This window comes from Dermacentor albipictus, chromosome 3, assembly GCF_038994185.2.
Source record: "Dermacentor albipictus isolate Rhodes 1998 colony chromosome 3, USDA_Dalb.pri_finalv2, whole genome shotgun sequence".
NCBI classification, from domain to species: domain Eukaryota; kingdom Metazoa; phylum Arthropoda; class Arachnida; order Ixodida; family Ixodidae; genus Dermacentor; species Dermacentor albipictus.
In genome coordinates, this window is record NC_091823.1 from 73,619,824 (window position 1) to 73,634,842 (window position 15,019).

Below are 15,019 nucleotides of genomic sequence, written 5' to 3' on the forward strand. Positions count from 1 at the left end.
TGTACGTACTTACGTTTAGGTGCGTGTTAAAGAACCACGCGTGGTCAAATGAATCCGAAGTCGCCCACTATGGCCTGCCTCTGTGATCAGATCGTGGTTTTGACACGTAAAACACCAGAACTTTTTTTTTTCATTTTGTTGCTTTGTGTTCAACAGCGCACAAAGTAACCTGTTCTCACAAAACTTCATGAAAACGTTTGCTAGCGTTAATGTTGTAAATACATTATTTAGAGCACTATATGACTTAAATTTGAACGTAGTTTGACGGGTAGCCGTCAAACTACGTTCGCACGGTGTTAAAGAACGACTGACGCTATTAGGAAAACGACTGATGCTGTTTAAAAAAAAAAAAAAAACACCAGGCAGATGTCCCCGCTCCTTAGAGAACAGCCACATCTGTACATCGCATTGACTTTAATGCGTATGCCGCGACGTGCGTTGGACGATTTTTCACTTTGAAAGATCCCCCGAAAGTTATCCAGAAACTGGTCAGCTTGCGTCGTAGAGCTGTGTGGATAGGAATATTTCAGATACGCCCGCGACTAATGATTTCAAACCGGAGGTGCTCAACTTTAATATTGCAATGGGATGGATACATCTGCACTGTAAATTTGTCATCGCCCATTACTGTGACATCGCCCGCCGTCCTGCTTCGCATTCGTAATAATTTTCCCGTAACATATCAATTTTCAATTGCAGCCAGACATGCACCGAAACTACAATACTGTGATGCTTGCGGATCGAAAAGCAACTGTTTTGATGTACAGCAGACAACGCCGCCAACCCTTGTAGACCGTGCGAGCGCGGTCATCCGCACTGGACGCGCCTGAGCAGCTGGCTGTGTCCCAGAAATATCCCGCAGGAGAGTTTAATATCTCACCCTGTGAAATTCTTCTGTCGGATATTTCTGCGCGCGTAAGGCTGTCAAAATGATTGCATAGTTTTCGACTGCGTGTTTTGTCACCGGACGTCTAGTTAGAGCTCCGTTGTCGGCCTCTATAATTTTTTAAGGCCCTAACGGTAGGGCGTTACCAGTACGACAAGGGTGTAAACATATTTACAGTGTATGTATTCCAAGCTATCGAAACTTTCCGCACCTGAATTGAATCAGGATTACTTTGTTTTGCTCTTCGTTCTTTATTTGGAAAATATTTTGAAGCAGTGGCTCGTCACATTTCTGATTCGGTAAGTTTCCTCGGTACGGTCACTATCTGATTATTTTCTGCCCAATCGCTCGCGGGTGTGCTCAGTTCCGATAGATTTGTTCTTGCTGCGCGCAAGGCTGGAAACGTAGTCGTCTTGTACCTTCTAATACCTTGCAGCAAAGATGAATTAGCGCTAGTAACTCGGTTACTCTTGTGGAGCGTCACAAAGCATTCAGCTTCGACCATTCGTGTTCTATTGGCGTAGTCCGTCATTTATAGTGCGTATATGGCGCGCATATATTCAGGTGTGCGCCCATTCAATTATTGACACGTTGGCGATAGAGCACCGTGGGTGGAAGTTTCCGTGCCAGTTGGGGTAGACGTTTGCATATACTGTGCGTGAAACTTACTATGACAGGTAGCAGCGCCACTCCCTTTGTCATTATTTAACGAGCGGTACTCACTTTTGCCGACGTTTCGGGGCTGAAGCACTTTCTTTGAAGGTTAGCAATACAACGCTGGCGGATGAGCAAGTTTCTGCATCCTCGAGGAAAGCCGTACATCTCGAAGTGCCGGTAACACGTACATACAGTTGCAGCAGCGGTCCGCGAACTTGGCCGTACAGATTCATTCCATTCCGTAATATGCCAGTCAGTATTTTTGCAGCCAGCTACTGCACACGTCTTCAGTCCACATGATTCCATCCAGAATGATTGGAGAACAGTGCGTTGGAGAAAAATCAGCTGAATTTACGACAGCTGGTCGCACAGAAGCAAGGTGAAAGCGGTAATGGTTTCGTATTCTTGCGCTGTCGCTGAGGCTACGTGTGGCGCGCCGCCGAAAGCGCCATCTCGTTTCTCTAGAACAAACTGCTCCACAAAATGGTCAATACCCGTGTAGACAGGGGACGCAATACTGCAATGACATCCGGTATGAATGTCATTTATTGTGAATGACATTACACGTGTCGTGTGACAGAGGTCTAACGTATGGAAATTCGTCTTAAACGAGGTTACTTTTTGAGCCATTCAGTGCGTCAAACATTGCGACGCTACGAGAGAGCCAAGTTTTCCCGTAACTTCTGGTACATTTATAGACGCTTCTAATGTGAATGGGCAGATGACGCGTTCACGGTTTAGAGTTAGTCAAACATAGTTTCTTTAATACTAGAAGGTGGGGGAACAGAGTAAGGAAGCGAGAACGATGGCAAATATACCGCACGTTGTAGTTGTACGGAAACCGGTGTTAGCATGCGCAGTGGACTGAAATGAACGGTCTGTAGAGCTGTGAATGTTTTCGAGGCGCTTTGTGGTAGCTAGTCCCCGAAAGTGCACAAATAAGGAAGAAACGCAAAGAACATTCTGTAACCCTGGTCGGTGCAGTAGGTTATGCGTATTTTCTTGGACTGTTCAGAAGCCTTCGGAGTAATTAACGTGTCCGCGTTCGAACAACGTATTTCTTCCTGCCGCAGCCCTGGCCGAGCAGGCGGACGGTTTCGCATGCTGCCCCGACGCGGCCCTGGACTGGAGCAAGCGCCGGTGGCGCATCCTCGAGGAGATCCTCAGCTACCAGCCGGACGTGGTGTGCCTGCAGGAGGTGGACCACTACAAGTTCCTCAGCGCCAGCCTGGGCAGCGTCGGCTTCGACGGCACCTTCTACCCGAAGCCGGACTCGCCGTGCTGCTACGTGCGCGGCAACAACGGCCCCGACGGCTGCGCCATCTTCTACGACCGCGCCAAGTTCGAGCTGGTGCGGTGCGAGAAGCGCGTCCTCGAGGTGTTCACCTGCCAGTCGAACCAGGTGACGCTGCTGTGCATCTTCCGGCGCAAGCTGGACGACGCCGAGCTCTGCCTGGTTACCACGCACCTCAAGGCGCGCCAGGGCGGCCTCCTGTCCAGCCTGCGCAACGAGCAGGGCAAGGACCTGCTCGACTTCGTGCGCGCCCACCGCGGCCGCAGGCCCGTCATCATCGCCGGCGACTTCAACGCCGAGCCGAGCGAGCCCGTCTACCGGACGCTGATGGCGCAGCGCGACCTGCCGCTCGAGAGCAGCTACGCCGTCCGGCCCGGCAGCGGGGGGGTCCGCGAGGAGGAGCCGCCGTACACCACGTGGAAGATCAGGCGCGAGGGGGAGGTGTGCCACACCATCGACTACATCTTCTACACGAGGCCCGACTTCGAGCTCGAGGCCCGACTGGACTTCCCCACCGAGGACCAGATCGGACCGGGCCGGGTGCCCTCGCTCGCGTACGCGTCCGACCACTTCTCTCTCGTGGCCGACCTGGCGCTGCCGTTCCGAATCTCCGACCAGCAGGTCAACGAACTCCTCAACGAAGAAGGCTCCCACCGCGGCACTGCTTCCTAGCGATACGACAGGCGCCAATCGGCGCGCGGCCACCTTCATATCGCTCTGTGTAAATAGCTTCCTTTGTCGCAGCTTGTTGTATGCGCTTCGCTTGTAATGAGATTCTTTCGCTCGAAATTGGTATGACAGTAAAAATGTAAAACAGCGAATTTTCGTTGTGCTTGTGTTTTCTTCTGACTTAGCTGCAAAAATATCAGTGTGGGCAAAGTGAGGCGCAACGTATGTGCGGAATGGTTAACGGGAAGAAAGGCTGCCCTAATTTGTGCTTATAAGACGAGATGGTAGCAGCATTATGAGCTGTGTGTTGCCCACACGATATGGCTGCAGGCTTTATCAGGCTGGAGTCCGACCTTTCGCGCAGACGCGGCACGACTGTTTACGATGGTTGTTTATCGATTCATTGTTGGCGTGCAAGGGAAGCCGAATTGGGTGCCAAGCCAACCTCTTCCGGTGAAAGTCTGACGGCGGCAGTACGGTATAAACCCGCCAGCGCGGAAAGCGAATTTCAGTTTGAAGGAGTACTGACACACTATGTTACTTTATTTTTTTCTTTTCAATAATGAATAATTGTAGACCGATCTGTTATGGATCGAGCCTGGACTCTTAGACTACAATGCACGATTATATCTTAATGCAACCTACTCAAACTATCGACCTATAGTGCGTCGCCGCTTCAGACATAAAGTAGTCCGCGTTCTTCCGCTGTGTCCCGTCTGTTTCCGTTGTCCTTGGTCGACGGCTTCGGGGGATAGTTTCACTTTTGCATGACGTGCTGTTGGGCGCTTCGCATCAATGGGCAGCCTGCCCGCTGTCATAAGCAGGTGATGTCCGCTGAAAATATCTGCAAGAGTGATTGGCTGAAAATATCGCTCCAGGACTCCTCATTATAGTAGCCACTTCGTGTCACAAATGACAGGAGCGTGGGTAAGTCTCCCGGTAAACAAATCGTGTATGAGTTCTCGCAGTTACTCGTACTGTAGAAAATCTGCAAGGTAATGAATGGTCAGTGGAGACTATTAAGGTGTTTCCAGCAAAGTTGGTAGACGCGGGTAACGCACAATACAAGAAATGAAGTGTGTAAGGCTAGATGAAATCATGAACGGTGCTGACACGTGCGCAAAAGTGTGGGCGCATTGCAAGCATGCTGAAGTACACCGGAGAAACTCCAAGCTGTACACAGGTGGGGGATTCATTTAAGTCATAGGAGTTCGTGTAGCTTCCATGGAAGCTTGCAAAGCAGATCCATAGGGCCCGTGGCGAAAATCAAGGAAGCTTCTACGTGCGACGACCTATTTCCTGACTTACTAGTATAGCAAGAACTACAAGAAGTACTGTGAAAGAGCCAGACAACAAAGCGGGGCTTAATGGCATCTTCGATGACCAGTGCGCTTATTGTGACATCTATGATGACCGTTCCGTCTAGTGTACCAGCTATCCGTTAAATGTGGTGCTAACGGCTAGTATAATTTGCTGCCTTGAGGTGAGGACGTCCTACATGTCGGCTAATATCCACATAGTGACGGAATGTCAGAGAATACGAGGTCTAATGTGTTCTCTTGATTCATCGCTGCGATGGCTCCGCACCCTGGCCACCAGAGAGTCCTTGTTTCTGCAAAGGCAAAGAAAAAGATAATTATGCACATCCCGCGCAATGTGGGAATTCCTGTTATGCGAAGCATATCGCTGGCGGCTGGCTATCCAGCATGATTTGGGGTTCCGCAAAGAGTTAGCGGGTGTCATTCATGTCATGTCAATGATGTCATGCAAAGATGTCAAGAGTGCATGCCATGCATATATCCTGTTATATATCCATGCAGTTAAAGAAAGCGCATTGACGGAATCACGACCACGAGCTACCTGGCAGTGCAAGCTAGTAGACAACCTGGGTCAGCGCATCGACGTGAGATAGATAGATACAACGATAATCGTCATCTGTCCTGCCCGCATTTCCTTTCTTGTAAGCGCCGCGCCCGCTACTTTCCTGTCGGCAATGCTATGTCATGTTGACAACGCGCATGTCGTTCGCTACTGGGAAGTACCGGGCTCGCGGCGTTAAAGAAAGGAAATACGGCCAAGACAGATGACGTTTATTGTTGTGTGGCAAGACACAACCCAAAGGGTGTAATTTACAGTTTTTTGAGCAACAAATGGACGTGATTTGCCACGAACCGTTAACGTTAGAGCATCTTAGGTCCAATGACCGGCCCTTCAAAACAGCGACGGGTTTTGGATTTATTGTTCGAATACCCGTCAGAAATTCGTCTAATAGGAAAGCTTTAAAAATTGCACACTTCATGTACAAAAGCCTAAATTTACCCGCCACCATCATCATGATCATCACCACCACCATCATCATCATCATCATAATTTATTGTCCCTTAAAGGCCCCTGTCGGGGTATTACATAAGGGGGGAGCGTGTATAAGGTAGAAAAAGAACAAAGGTCAAAAACATAACAATCAACACAGGGACATAAAAAGAAGCAAGGAACGCAATAGTTAACACGGTGCTTGCCAATATTGCCTTGAAGCCACAAGCGCCACACACGTCGGCGAAAGGTTAGGGCAGCAGGGCGAGTACACAATGGTTACAGGGAAGAATAAAAAAAAACTCAATACAGGAAAAGGGATAAAATTTCATGAACACAAAACGGAGCAAAAAGAAACGTGTCAACCCAGATGATTTAACAGCATCGCCTTAAACCTTGTCGCGTCGTGCTCATTAGTTATTGAATCGAGCAGCAGGTTCCATTCTTCAATTGCGGTCGGAAAGAAGGACTTGTTAAAAGCATTAGTGGAGCCATGAAGTCGTTGGACGCTATTAGAATTGAATAGGCGGCGCGATGTACGAATGGGAGGAGATATAAGGGAACCGCGCAGATAGGGGAAATTGAAATATAACTTATGGAATAAACACAGGCGTGCAACTTTTCGTCTCAGAGCTAAGGAAGTGAGGCCAAGTGATAGTTTAATGGAGCTTACGCTGGAATGAAAGTCGTATGTCGACGATATGAAGCGTGCTGCACGGTTCTGGACAGATTCAAGCATGTTAATTATGTAGGACTGATGAGGACTCCAGATCGCGGATGCATATTCAAGCCTACTGCGGACAAAAGTTTCATATGCCAGTTTTCGTATTTTAGCGGGGGAAGTGGGAAGTGATCTTCCGATAAAACCAAGTATACTGTGAAGCGTCGGCCGTGATTTTTGTGATATGATCAACCCAAGTTAATTTGCTATTGATTGTGATGCCAAGGTAACGATACGATTCTACCTGCAATAGGTCCTCAGAAAATAAAGAGTAAGGATAAATTAAATTAGACCGCTTCCGAGAAATTGGCATAAAACTGCACTTCCTAGTGTTTAATTCCATCATCCACGATGTGCATCAATTTTCAATAAGCTTCAGATTGTTCTGGAGGGCAGCTTGATCGTCTTCAGTATTTATACGCCAGTAGATAATGCAATCATCAGCGAAAATGCGGATGGTGGATGAGATGTTGAGTGGGACGTCGTTAATAAAAATTAAGAAGGAAGCGGGCCCAACACAGACCCCTGTGGTACTCCGGAGGTGACGCAAGTAGAACTTCAAGGAAGTCCGCCTATTACGGTGAACTGAGAGCGAGATGTGAGAAAGTTGTGAATCCAGTCTAAAACAAGTGGGTGAAGGTGAAGACCTGAAAGTTTGTACATAAGACGTTGATGTGGAACACGGTCGAATGCTTTGGAGAAATCAAGATAGATGACATCGGTTTGGAACAAAGAATCAAGGTTTAGGTGAAGGTCCATGGTAAACTCGAATAACTGATTCACATTAATAACCACCTGTAAATGTTAGTATCAGGTTCACTCGGACATTTCATATTTATTTTTATCCTCTTTGTCTCCCACTCTCTTCTGGAATCTTTTAATCCCATTCCCCATCCCTATACAGAGTAGCATGCCAGCGGTTATACACTCTAAGAACAGTTTACACCCTTTGGCGTGCCCCTTCTGCCACACAACAATAATCGTTATCTGCCTTGATGCGTTTCCTTTCTTTAACGCTGCGAGTCCGGAACTTTCCAGTAACGAACGGCACGCGCGTTATCAGAAGGGGCACTCCAAAGAGTGTAAACTGTTCTATGCTGATAATGCGCGTGCCGTTCGTTACTGGAAAGTTCCGGGCTCTCAGCGTTAAAGAAAGGAAACGCATCAAGGCAGATAACGATTATTGTTGTGTGGCCGAAGGGGCACGCCGAAGGGTGTAAACTGTTCTTAGAGTGTAGAGTGCAGGACGCTGCAGTTCTATAAAGCTGCGGTTCTATAGGCGTACTGCGCCCGTCACGGAAGCATAGAAAAACACCCACACAACCACAACAGAGAAGTGGCTACGTCAGGCGGCTCGCCTGATAACTGTAGAAGCGTGATTAAAAACACACGGAATCATTCTCCACGCGGCGGCGTTTTCTGTACTTCCTTCTTAAATGAACAGACGTTGATCTATAAATACTTTCACAAACAACGGTTAAATTTGTTAATTTCTGCTTCTACTTCCTGTTCGCCTCGGCTCCTTCCCCTAGTGCATCGCTTAATTTTTCAAACTCTTGCGACAGTTCTTTCCAGTTGCCAACTTTGCACGAGAAGTGCTGTAGAATTAGGGAAATACGAGACGAGTAAACGAGTGACACAGATATTGCTTATGGGTTTAACGGTTATTGCAGGGTTTGATGCAGGATGATGTTTAGCATGATTTTATTTTCCACCTTACATAACCCCTATCACGGGTATATGGTTCCAAGCATCTGCCAGTGTCACGGCCAGCAGTCACTTGACGAAATAATGAAACAAAATGAAAAGGTAAACGCATGTGACGTTTTCTCCGGCCGCAACTCGTTCCACGAGCATACACACCAGCTGAATACAAACTGAATATTTACCCTGGTCCTTGGATCGGTCTAAACAAAGAACGCTGAACTAACGAAGCACCAGCGTTGCGCGTGACCGTTGCATTAGATGGTGACAACTGAACGCAGCTCGAGTTAATCGCGCGGGCACCAAATCGATCACAAAACTGTCCTTCACACCCCAGGAGATGCCGATTACTACCGCCACCCAAAAGGAGTGAAAAAGGTAGCAAACTCTTGAACGCCGAATAGGTGTGAAGTCTAAAGATTGATTTGGTGGCGTTTCAGAAATGTCTGTGAGGAGTGGTGGCGTGGGCGGGGGGGGGGGGGGCTATGCCGCCTAATTTAGGCGGGGGGGGGGGGCAGCCCCTCATCCCCTGGGCACGTGCCTCAAGGAAAGGATAACGCATAGCCACAGATGGTACAGCATGGTCTGTTCACGTCGTGTTAACCCAGACGGTAGATGCATCCGTATATACGGAGACAATGAACGCAAACTACGCATGGTAAAAATGTTCGAATTCTACAAGGGCAAAGTACATTCACGGGACATCAATCGCAGCCCAGCCGCAGCGTCTGTTCGCGAAATCGGAACCAAGACAACTTGACCATTAATTTTCATGTGCAGATCGGGCGGTTTCGTCTGCGTGGTCATTCCCGTTGATGTTGCAATGTCTTGGAAGCCATTTAAAGATTATGTTTTGCCCCTTATCATGGCTGCGATGATATATCTGTCGAATTTCTGAGGCCAGTTATTCATTGGGTCCATGGTGCATTCGGCTTTGTATGCACTGAAGGGCTGCGTTGGAATCCCTAAAGACCATTGTTTCGGTGATTCCAGATTAATGAAATCAAGTGCAGCACGGAGTGCTGCAAGTTCTGCACCCGTCGACGTGGTAACACATGAAGTCTTGAACCTGATTTATTTAGGTTTTGCCGGGATGATGACTGCAGCAGCAGAGCTGTTGAGTTTTACCAACCCATCTGTGTATTACATGTTGCCGGAATCAATGTACGTTGTGTGTTCCAAAGTTGCTTGCTTCAAAGCTTGCCACGGCGCTCCAGCTTTCTTTCTGATGCCCGGAATTGTCAATTGCACTTGCGCCTGGTGTAGACACCACAATGGGTCTGATAATCGTGTAGCAGGCGTGAATTGTGAGGGCAAGTAGGACGGATGTCTTACAATACTTTTGGCAAATGTAGAATGTGGTCTCTTTGCTGGGAAGCAAGCAAGATGGTGTGAGGGAATTCGAGTGAAGTGTCGAATGTGTGCTCTCAGGACATCTGCAGCAATGTAGACTGTCAAAGGAGCGTCACTGGCGATGGCCACTGTTGCAAGCAATGAAGTATTTTTTGGGAGACCAAGACAAGTTCTGAGTGCTTGGGCTTGCACACTCTGCAGTCTGCGGATATTTCTAGCGCAAGTATTTCCTAGTACAGGTAAGCTGTACCGCAGGAAGCCCAAAAATAGTGCTTTATATAGTTGCAACACTGATGCTACTATTGCACCCCAGGACTTCCCGCCGAGAAATGCGAGAAGGTCCACAATGGCGGCCAAACGCTTTGTCATGTACGAGACCTGAGGGCTCCCAGACAAGTCTCTATCACTGATAACCCCAAGAAATCGGTGCGTTCATCTGTATGGTACATTTTGGTCACTGATCCGCAAAGCATACAGGACCATCACTTTGCGAGTAAAAGCAACGAGCGAACACCTCTCCGGTGAAAGCTCCCGGGCTTGCCTTCTTAGATATATTGACATGGCCGTTGAAGCCTTCTGAAGTCGTGTACGGACTTGGACACGTGTCACTCCTGAAGCCATATGCAAATGTTGTCTGCATATACGGATAGCTGTGCGGTTTGCGGTAACAATCGACGAGACCAACGAGTACCAGGTTGAAAAAGGTAGGGCCGATACTCCGCCTCGCAGTACACCACGGCTGGTATAGCTAAACGACGTTGGTCCGTTTTCAGTCAAAATAAAGAAATATATTCCATTCAAATAGCTGCACATCCAGCGAAAGACGTGTCCACCAGTCCTTACAGCTTTTAAGGCGTCCAGAATTGCATGGTGATCTGCATTGACATAGGTACCTTTAACATCAAGGAATAAAGCCACCGAAATTCGTTTCATGCGTTTCTGGTGCTGCACATACGTTACAAGATCAATAACGCTATCTATTTACGAGCGTCCACGTCGAAAGCCATCCATTATCTCCGGATAGACGTTGTAAAATTCTAAGTGCCACTCTAGCCGTGTAAGGATCATTATCTCCATTACCTTGCCGACGCAGCTGGCCGGTGCTACTGGACGGTAAGACGACAATTCCAATGGAGATTTGCCAGGCTTAATGAGTGGAACAAGGAGGCTCGATTTCCACGTCGTAGGGACCAAGCCGTCACGCCATGTTGTGTTGTGTAGGCCAAGAAGTGCATCTCTGACCTCTTGACCAAGGTTTGCAAGTGCAGTGTACGTGATGATATCGGATCCTGGAGACGAAAATCGCCTGCACTCAGCGACTGCGGCATGTAGTTCTTCGATGGAGAAAGAAGCGCCCATACGAGGATCCCGGGAGCAAGGGGGGACAAAAGGAATAGGTTTGCAAGGCTGGAACGTCGGGCCCGCGATCCTTGCACAGCAATCTTTGGCTACATCGACTTCTGGCCGTCCTTTATGGAAAGCTAGGGATTTAAATGGAGGGCGCTGTTGAGGAGCTGTTCGAAGTCCACGGACTGTTCTCCAGGCAACCGACAGAGGTTTACGCGGATCGAGGGACTCACAAAATTATTTCCAGCGTTGATTTTGCAATATACAGCAATGCGACGCTGAATTTTCTTTTGAATGAGCCTGGCCTCTCAAGGTCGTAAGCCGATTTAGTTCGTCTGTACCGTCGCCCCGCTCACCGGCGGGTTGCACGGAGATCTGTATTTACGCCTCAAAATCTCTGTATTTCTCTAATGACCGAAATGAACGCATAGCATCGTGCATGGCCTTGGCGATCTGAATTTTCAGTGTGGACAAAAAGCCTCTGTTGCATACGTCTTCCATAAGTGATTTAAACATGGACCAATCGATTGTTTGTGGAAAATTTGATGAAATCGATTTGGTTATCTTTTTTGTCTTCGGGTAGGAGGGAATGCGGTCAGTTCCGTGAGTTTCTATATGTGGCAACTAATAAACGCAGCGAGTAAGGCATCGCGAGTCAAAAAGCTAAGTCTAAACAACTGCTGTACGTCGGGCCGCGCAGAAACGTGGGACTGCCATCTTTTGGACAGCGGAGTTCACGGTCGAAGGCAAGGAAAACGAGGTTTTTTCCTTTGGAATTTACGATACTTCCCCAAAGTGAATGATGTTCGTTCAAGTCCCCAACAACAATCCATGGACTAGAAGTCGTATCTAAAATGACCCCCAATCTCTGCCTATTGAAACGACTTGATGGAGAAAGGTAAGCGCCCACTATAGAGTAAACGCAAGTTTGTATTTCTTGACGGTCAAACAGACATATTGATTACTACCACGAGGCCATACTGGATGAACAACATAGGTCAGTTCGCACCGTATGTAGATGATCAACTTGCTAGTGTAAGTTATTACAAGTCAATGGCACGTAAGGTTAATATCCCGAGAGCCGAACAGATTTATGTAGCTTCGGTTCACAGACTACAATAATGAGGAATCGATTGACGAAAACGCATTAACGGAAATCAGCTATACGGGATTTCAGTCCATCGGCATGCTATTGCATAATGGACGCTTCCTTGACTTGTCTGAAGAACGGCTGAGGCGGTACAGCTTTTGTGCTTGCTATTCGAGGCTCGCAAGAACCGGATCCAGAACGTCCAACACTTGCAGTGCAACCCGAGAAGATGGCGTCTGCATGTCATTTATCATCACACGAATGATTTTCATTACAGACGTGATTATCTCGATTACTTGCTTGTCTTTACTTTGCACCCGATCTGTGCCGTCATTGGTGCGTCGGTATTCCACCATCGGTCTTTGATCTGCTGGAGGATTTAATGCCGTAAGTGCAGGGCCAGGTTTGCAGTAAAGGTATGCACTGCGTCACCAGACACCGTGTTGTCAGTGCGGTTGATCGCCTTGGGAACACCAGCTGCAGGAAGTAGCGTCTCTCTTAGGACGGTATCAGTATTTTTAGCAGACGAAGATCGTCTGCGGCGGGCATGACGCCGTCGCACTTTGGTGGAGGCCTCTGTGTGCGTCGAGTTGTCTCTCACCATTTGTTTAAGGACTTCCAGCTCTGTCTTGTGTCTCAGGCAGTCTTTCGAGGATGTATCATGGTGACCCGAACAATTGGCTCACTTGAAGCCAGTCGCTCGGCAAGCATCATTGCTGTGTTGCTCAGAGCATTTTGGGCACACAGCTGAATTTTTGCATATACCGCTGACATGGCCAATCTTTAAAGAATTATTGCACTGAAGTGGTCTTGGAACGAAAGGTCGCACTGAATGACGAAAAAATCCCACTTTCACGTGTGACGGCAAGCTTCCTCTCTTCAAAGTTATATTCACACAACGTGATTCTCCAGTGCGACGGATTTCAGTAATAGTTACAACCGTTGTGGCGGATTCAATCAAGATAGGCAGAGGTCCTTGTCGTTTATTGAATCATCGACATCATGACTCCTGATAAAGTATCGCTGTCCTGTAGTATTATGTTGCGAGCATTCATCTTGGCTATCATTTCGACTGTACTCAAGATATCCAGCGCTGATCTGTTCTTGACATCGACCGCGAGGACGTTCTTGCGGGTGTTAATTCTCTCATCCCTATTCTCCCTCGGAACAAGAGCCTCTATTGTGACAGATGTGGCTTGCCAGTCTAGCCGATTCAGGTCGTCGGTCGGCGTCTCGGGCAAGAAGAGGATGGTATGAGCCGTGTCATTGTTCTTTGCCATCGCCATCGTCCTTGTTGAAGACGAGGAAGCCGTGACGATTCTCCTCTTTCGTTTTTGCCTTACAACTTTCAAGTAGTCACCATCATCCGACAGATCTTCTGAAGCAGAGTAGTACAGCAGGGTGTCCTAGCTGCCTGTGTCGCACAAGATGCAATTGCGCTTCCTCGGAGCGCTTGACGCCGTGACGTCTGTATCCTCCGGACGTCTAGCTGACTCCGCTTCCATCGCCGAAGGTCTCGGGAGCGGCGCCTCCGAAAAACACACAAAAATACTCGTAAAATGAGAGCAGCAAAAAATGGCCGCAGTTCCAAAGCATTACGTACGTGCAATGTTTCGAATGGAACAGTCATATACAGGAAGCTCTTTAAGGTATGCGATATAATTACAGGAAACTGAAATCTTTATTGCAACTGTTCGAAAGATATTGCAGTTTTTCCTGTAGCGCAAAAGCACAAGGGCGTAGAAGAGAAAACAGACACACACAGGCGCTAACATCCAACAACAATTTATTTCCGGGACGGACGCCACTTTTATACCCACACTTTTCCTCTCGTTTTTATTTCTTATTTTTTTTAACGGTTAAAAAATAAAAAATAAATAAGTGACGGTATAAAAGTGTATAAATAAATTGTTGTTGGAAGTTAGCGCTTGTGTGTGTCTGTTTTCTCTTCTGCGTCCTTGTGCTTTTGCGCTGCAGGAAGAACTGCAAAATGTTACACCAACAAGCCCAAGTATCTACACTCATGTTCGAAAGAAACAGCTTCGCTGGAAATTGGGTTGTAATTCTCGAAGGTCGCACACATATGCCGTCTTTTTTTTTCTTGTGAATATTGCAAGTCATTTAAGTTGATTATATTTCATTGCGTATAACCTGGGCGATACTATTACCCTAAACTAGCGATAAACTAGTTCTGTATAGGCAAACACCAAGCGCAATTCTTTGTTGAATTATTAAAATTTTTTTGTAGCATATGTCCATTGTTTATGTGCGCTGAATTGCTGCTACTGGTCGGGATCAGAGACCTCTGTCAGGCACTCATTGCCTTTGGTCCTCGCATCATATTAAGATGGTATATATTCGCAAGAAATACATGCAAATTCAAATAATATTTTCCGGGGAAACCATGGTGCACCATGTGGGATTGATAAATAGGTCTATATCTGCTGTGTATATATATATATATATATATATATATATATATATATGCAGGGTGCTTGAGCTAACTTTAGCCAGATTTAAAGATATATACCGATGCACTCTAAGACGACGCGACCTAATGCATGTTGCTCAGTTTTGTATGTAGTGTGTCACGCTATTTTTCGTATTTTGCTTTATTATTAGATACTTAGCCAAGATTATTGAACCAACTTCTGAAGCAACGCAGTTAGGCAAATAATTCCTATTAGAAAGGTGGAGAGGGCATTGCAAGACAGTTTCTCACTTGCTATGCATTACGAATTTGTGTTTTTCAGCTTGCTGTGGGTGCCCGCGAAATAATAATAAAAATTAAAAAAAACACGTGACGCACCCGCTTGCGCGCCGTGATTGCAGCGCTCCCAATCTGTCCGCGTACAAACAAACATAGCATACATGCAAACATGCATTTGGTCGCATCGTCTTAGAGTGTATATGCATATTTTAAAACTCTGGGTAGAGTTAGCTGAAACTCACTATATACGAGGCTACGAGGAGACTTCAGGGCCGGAG

General features: G+C 47.2%; 2 protein-coding genes across 4 annotated transcripts in view; one reads left to right on the forward strand and one right to left on the reverse strand.

Annotated features, from left to right (window-relative positions):
• cu (NADP/NADPH phosphatase nocturnin) overlaps nt 1-3,658 on the forward strand; it is a 73,572-nt gene extending 69,914 nt beyond the window's left edge. For all 3 annotated transcript variants that reach the window (XM_065430141.1, XM_065430142.2, XM_065430143.2), the window contains one exon: nt 2,617-3,658. In XM_065430141.1, the coding sequence (XP_065286213.1) occupies nt 2,617-3,509 (893 nt within the window). In that variant the 3' untranslated portion in view covers nt 3,510-3,658. The remainder of the gene's footprint in view (nt 1-2,616) is intronic.
• Nucleotides 3,659-3,854: 196 nt separating this feature from the next.
• Nucleotides 3,855-15,019, reverse strand: part of LOC135900689 (acid-sensing ion channel 4-A-like) — a 33,475-nt gene continuing 22,310 nt past the window's right edge. Inside the window, exon 10 of the mRNA XM_065430226.1 lies at nt 3,855-5,118. Within this exon, the coding sequence (XP_065286298.1) occupies nt 5,037-5,118 (82 nt within the window). The 3' untranslated portion in view covers nt 3,855-5,036. The remainder of the gene's footprint in view (nt 5,119-15,019) is intronic.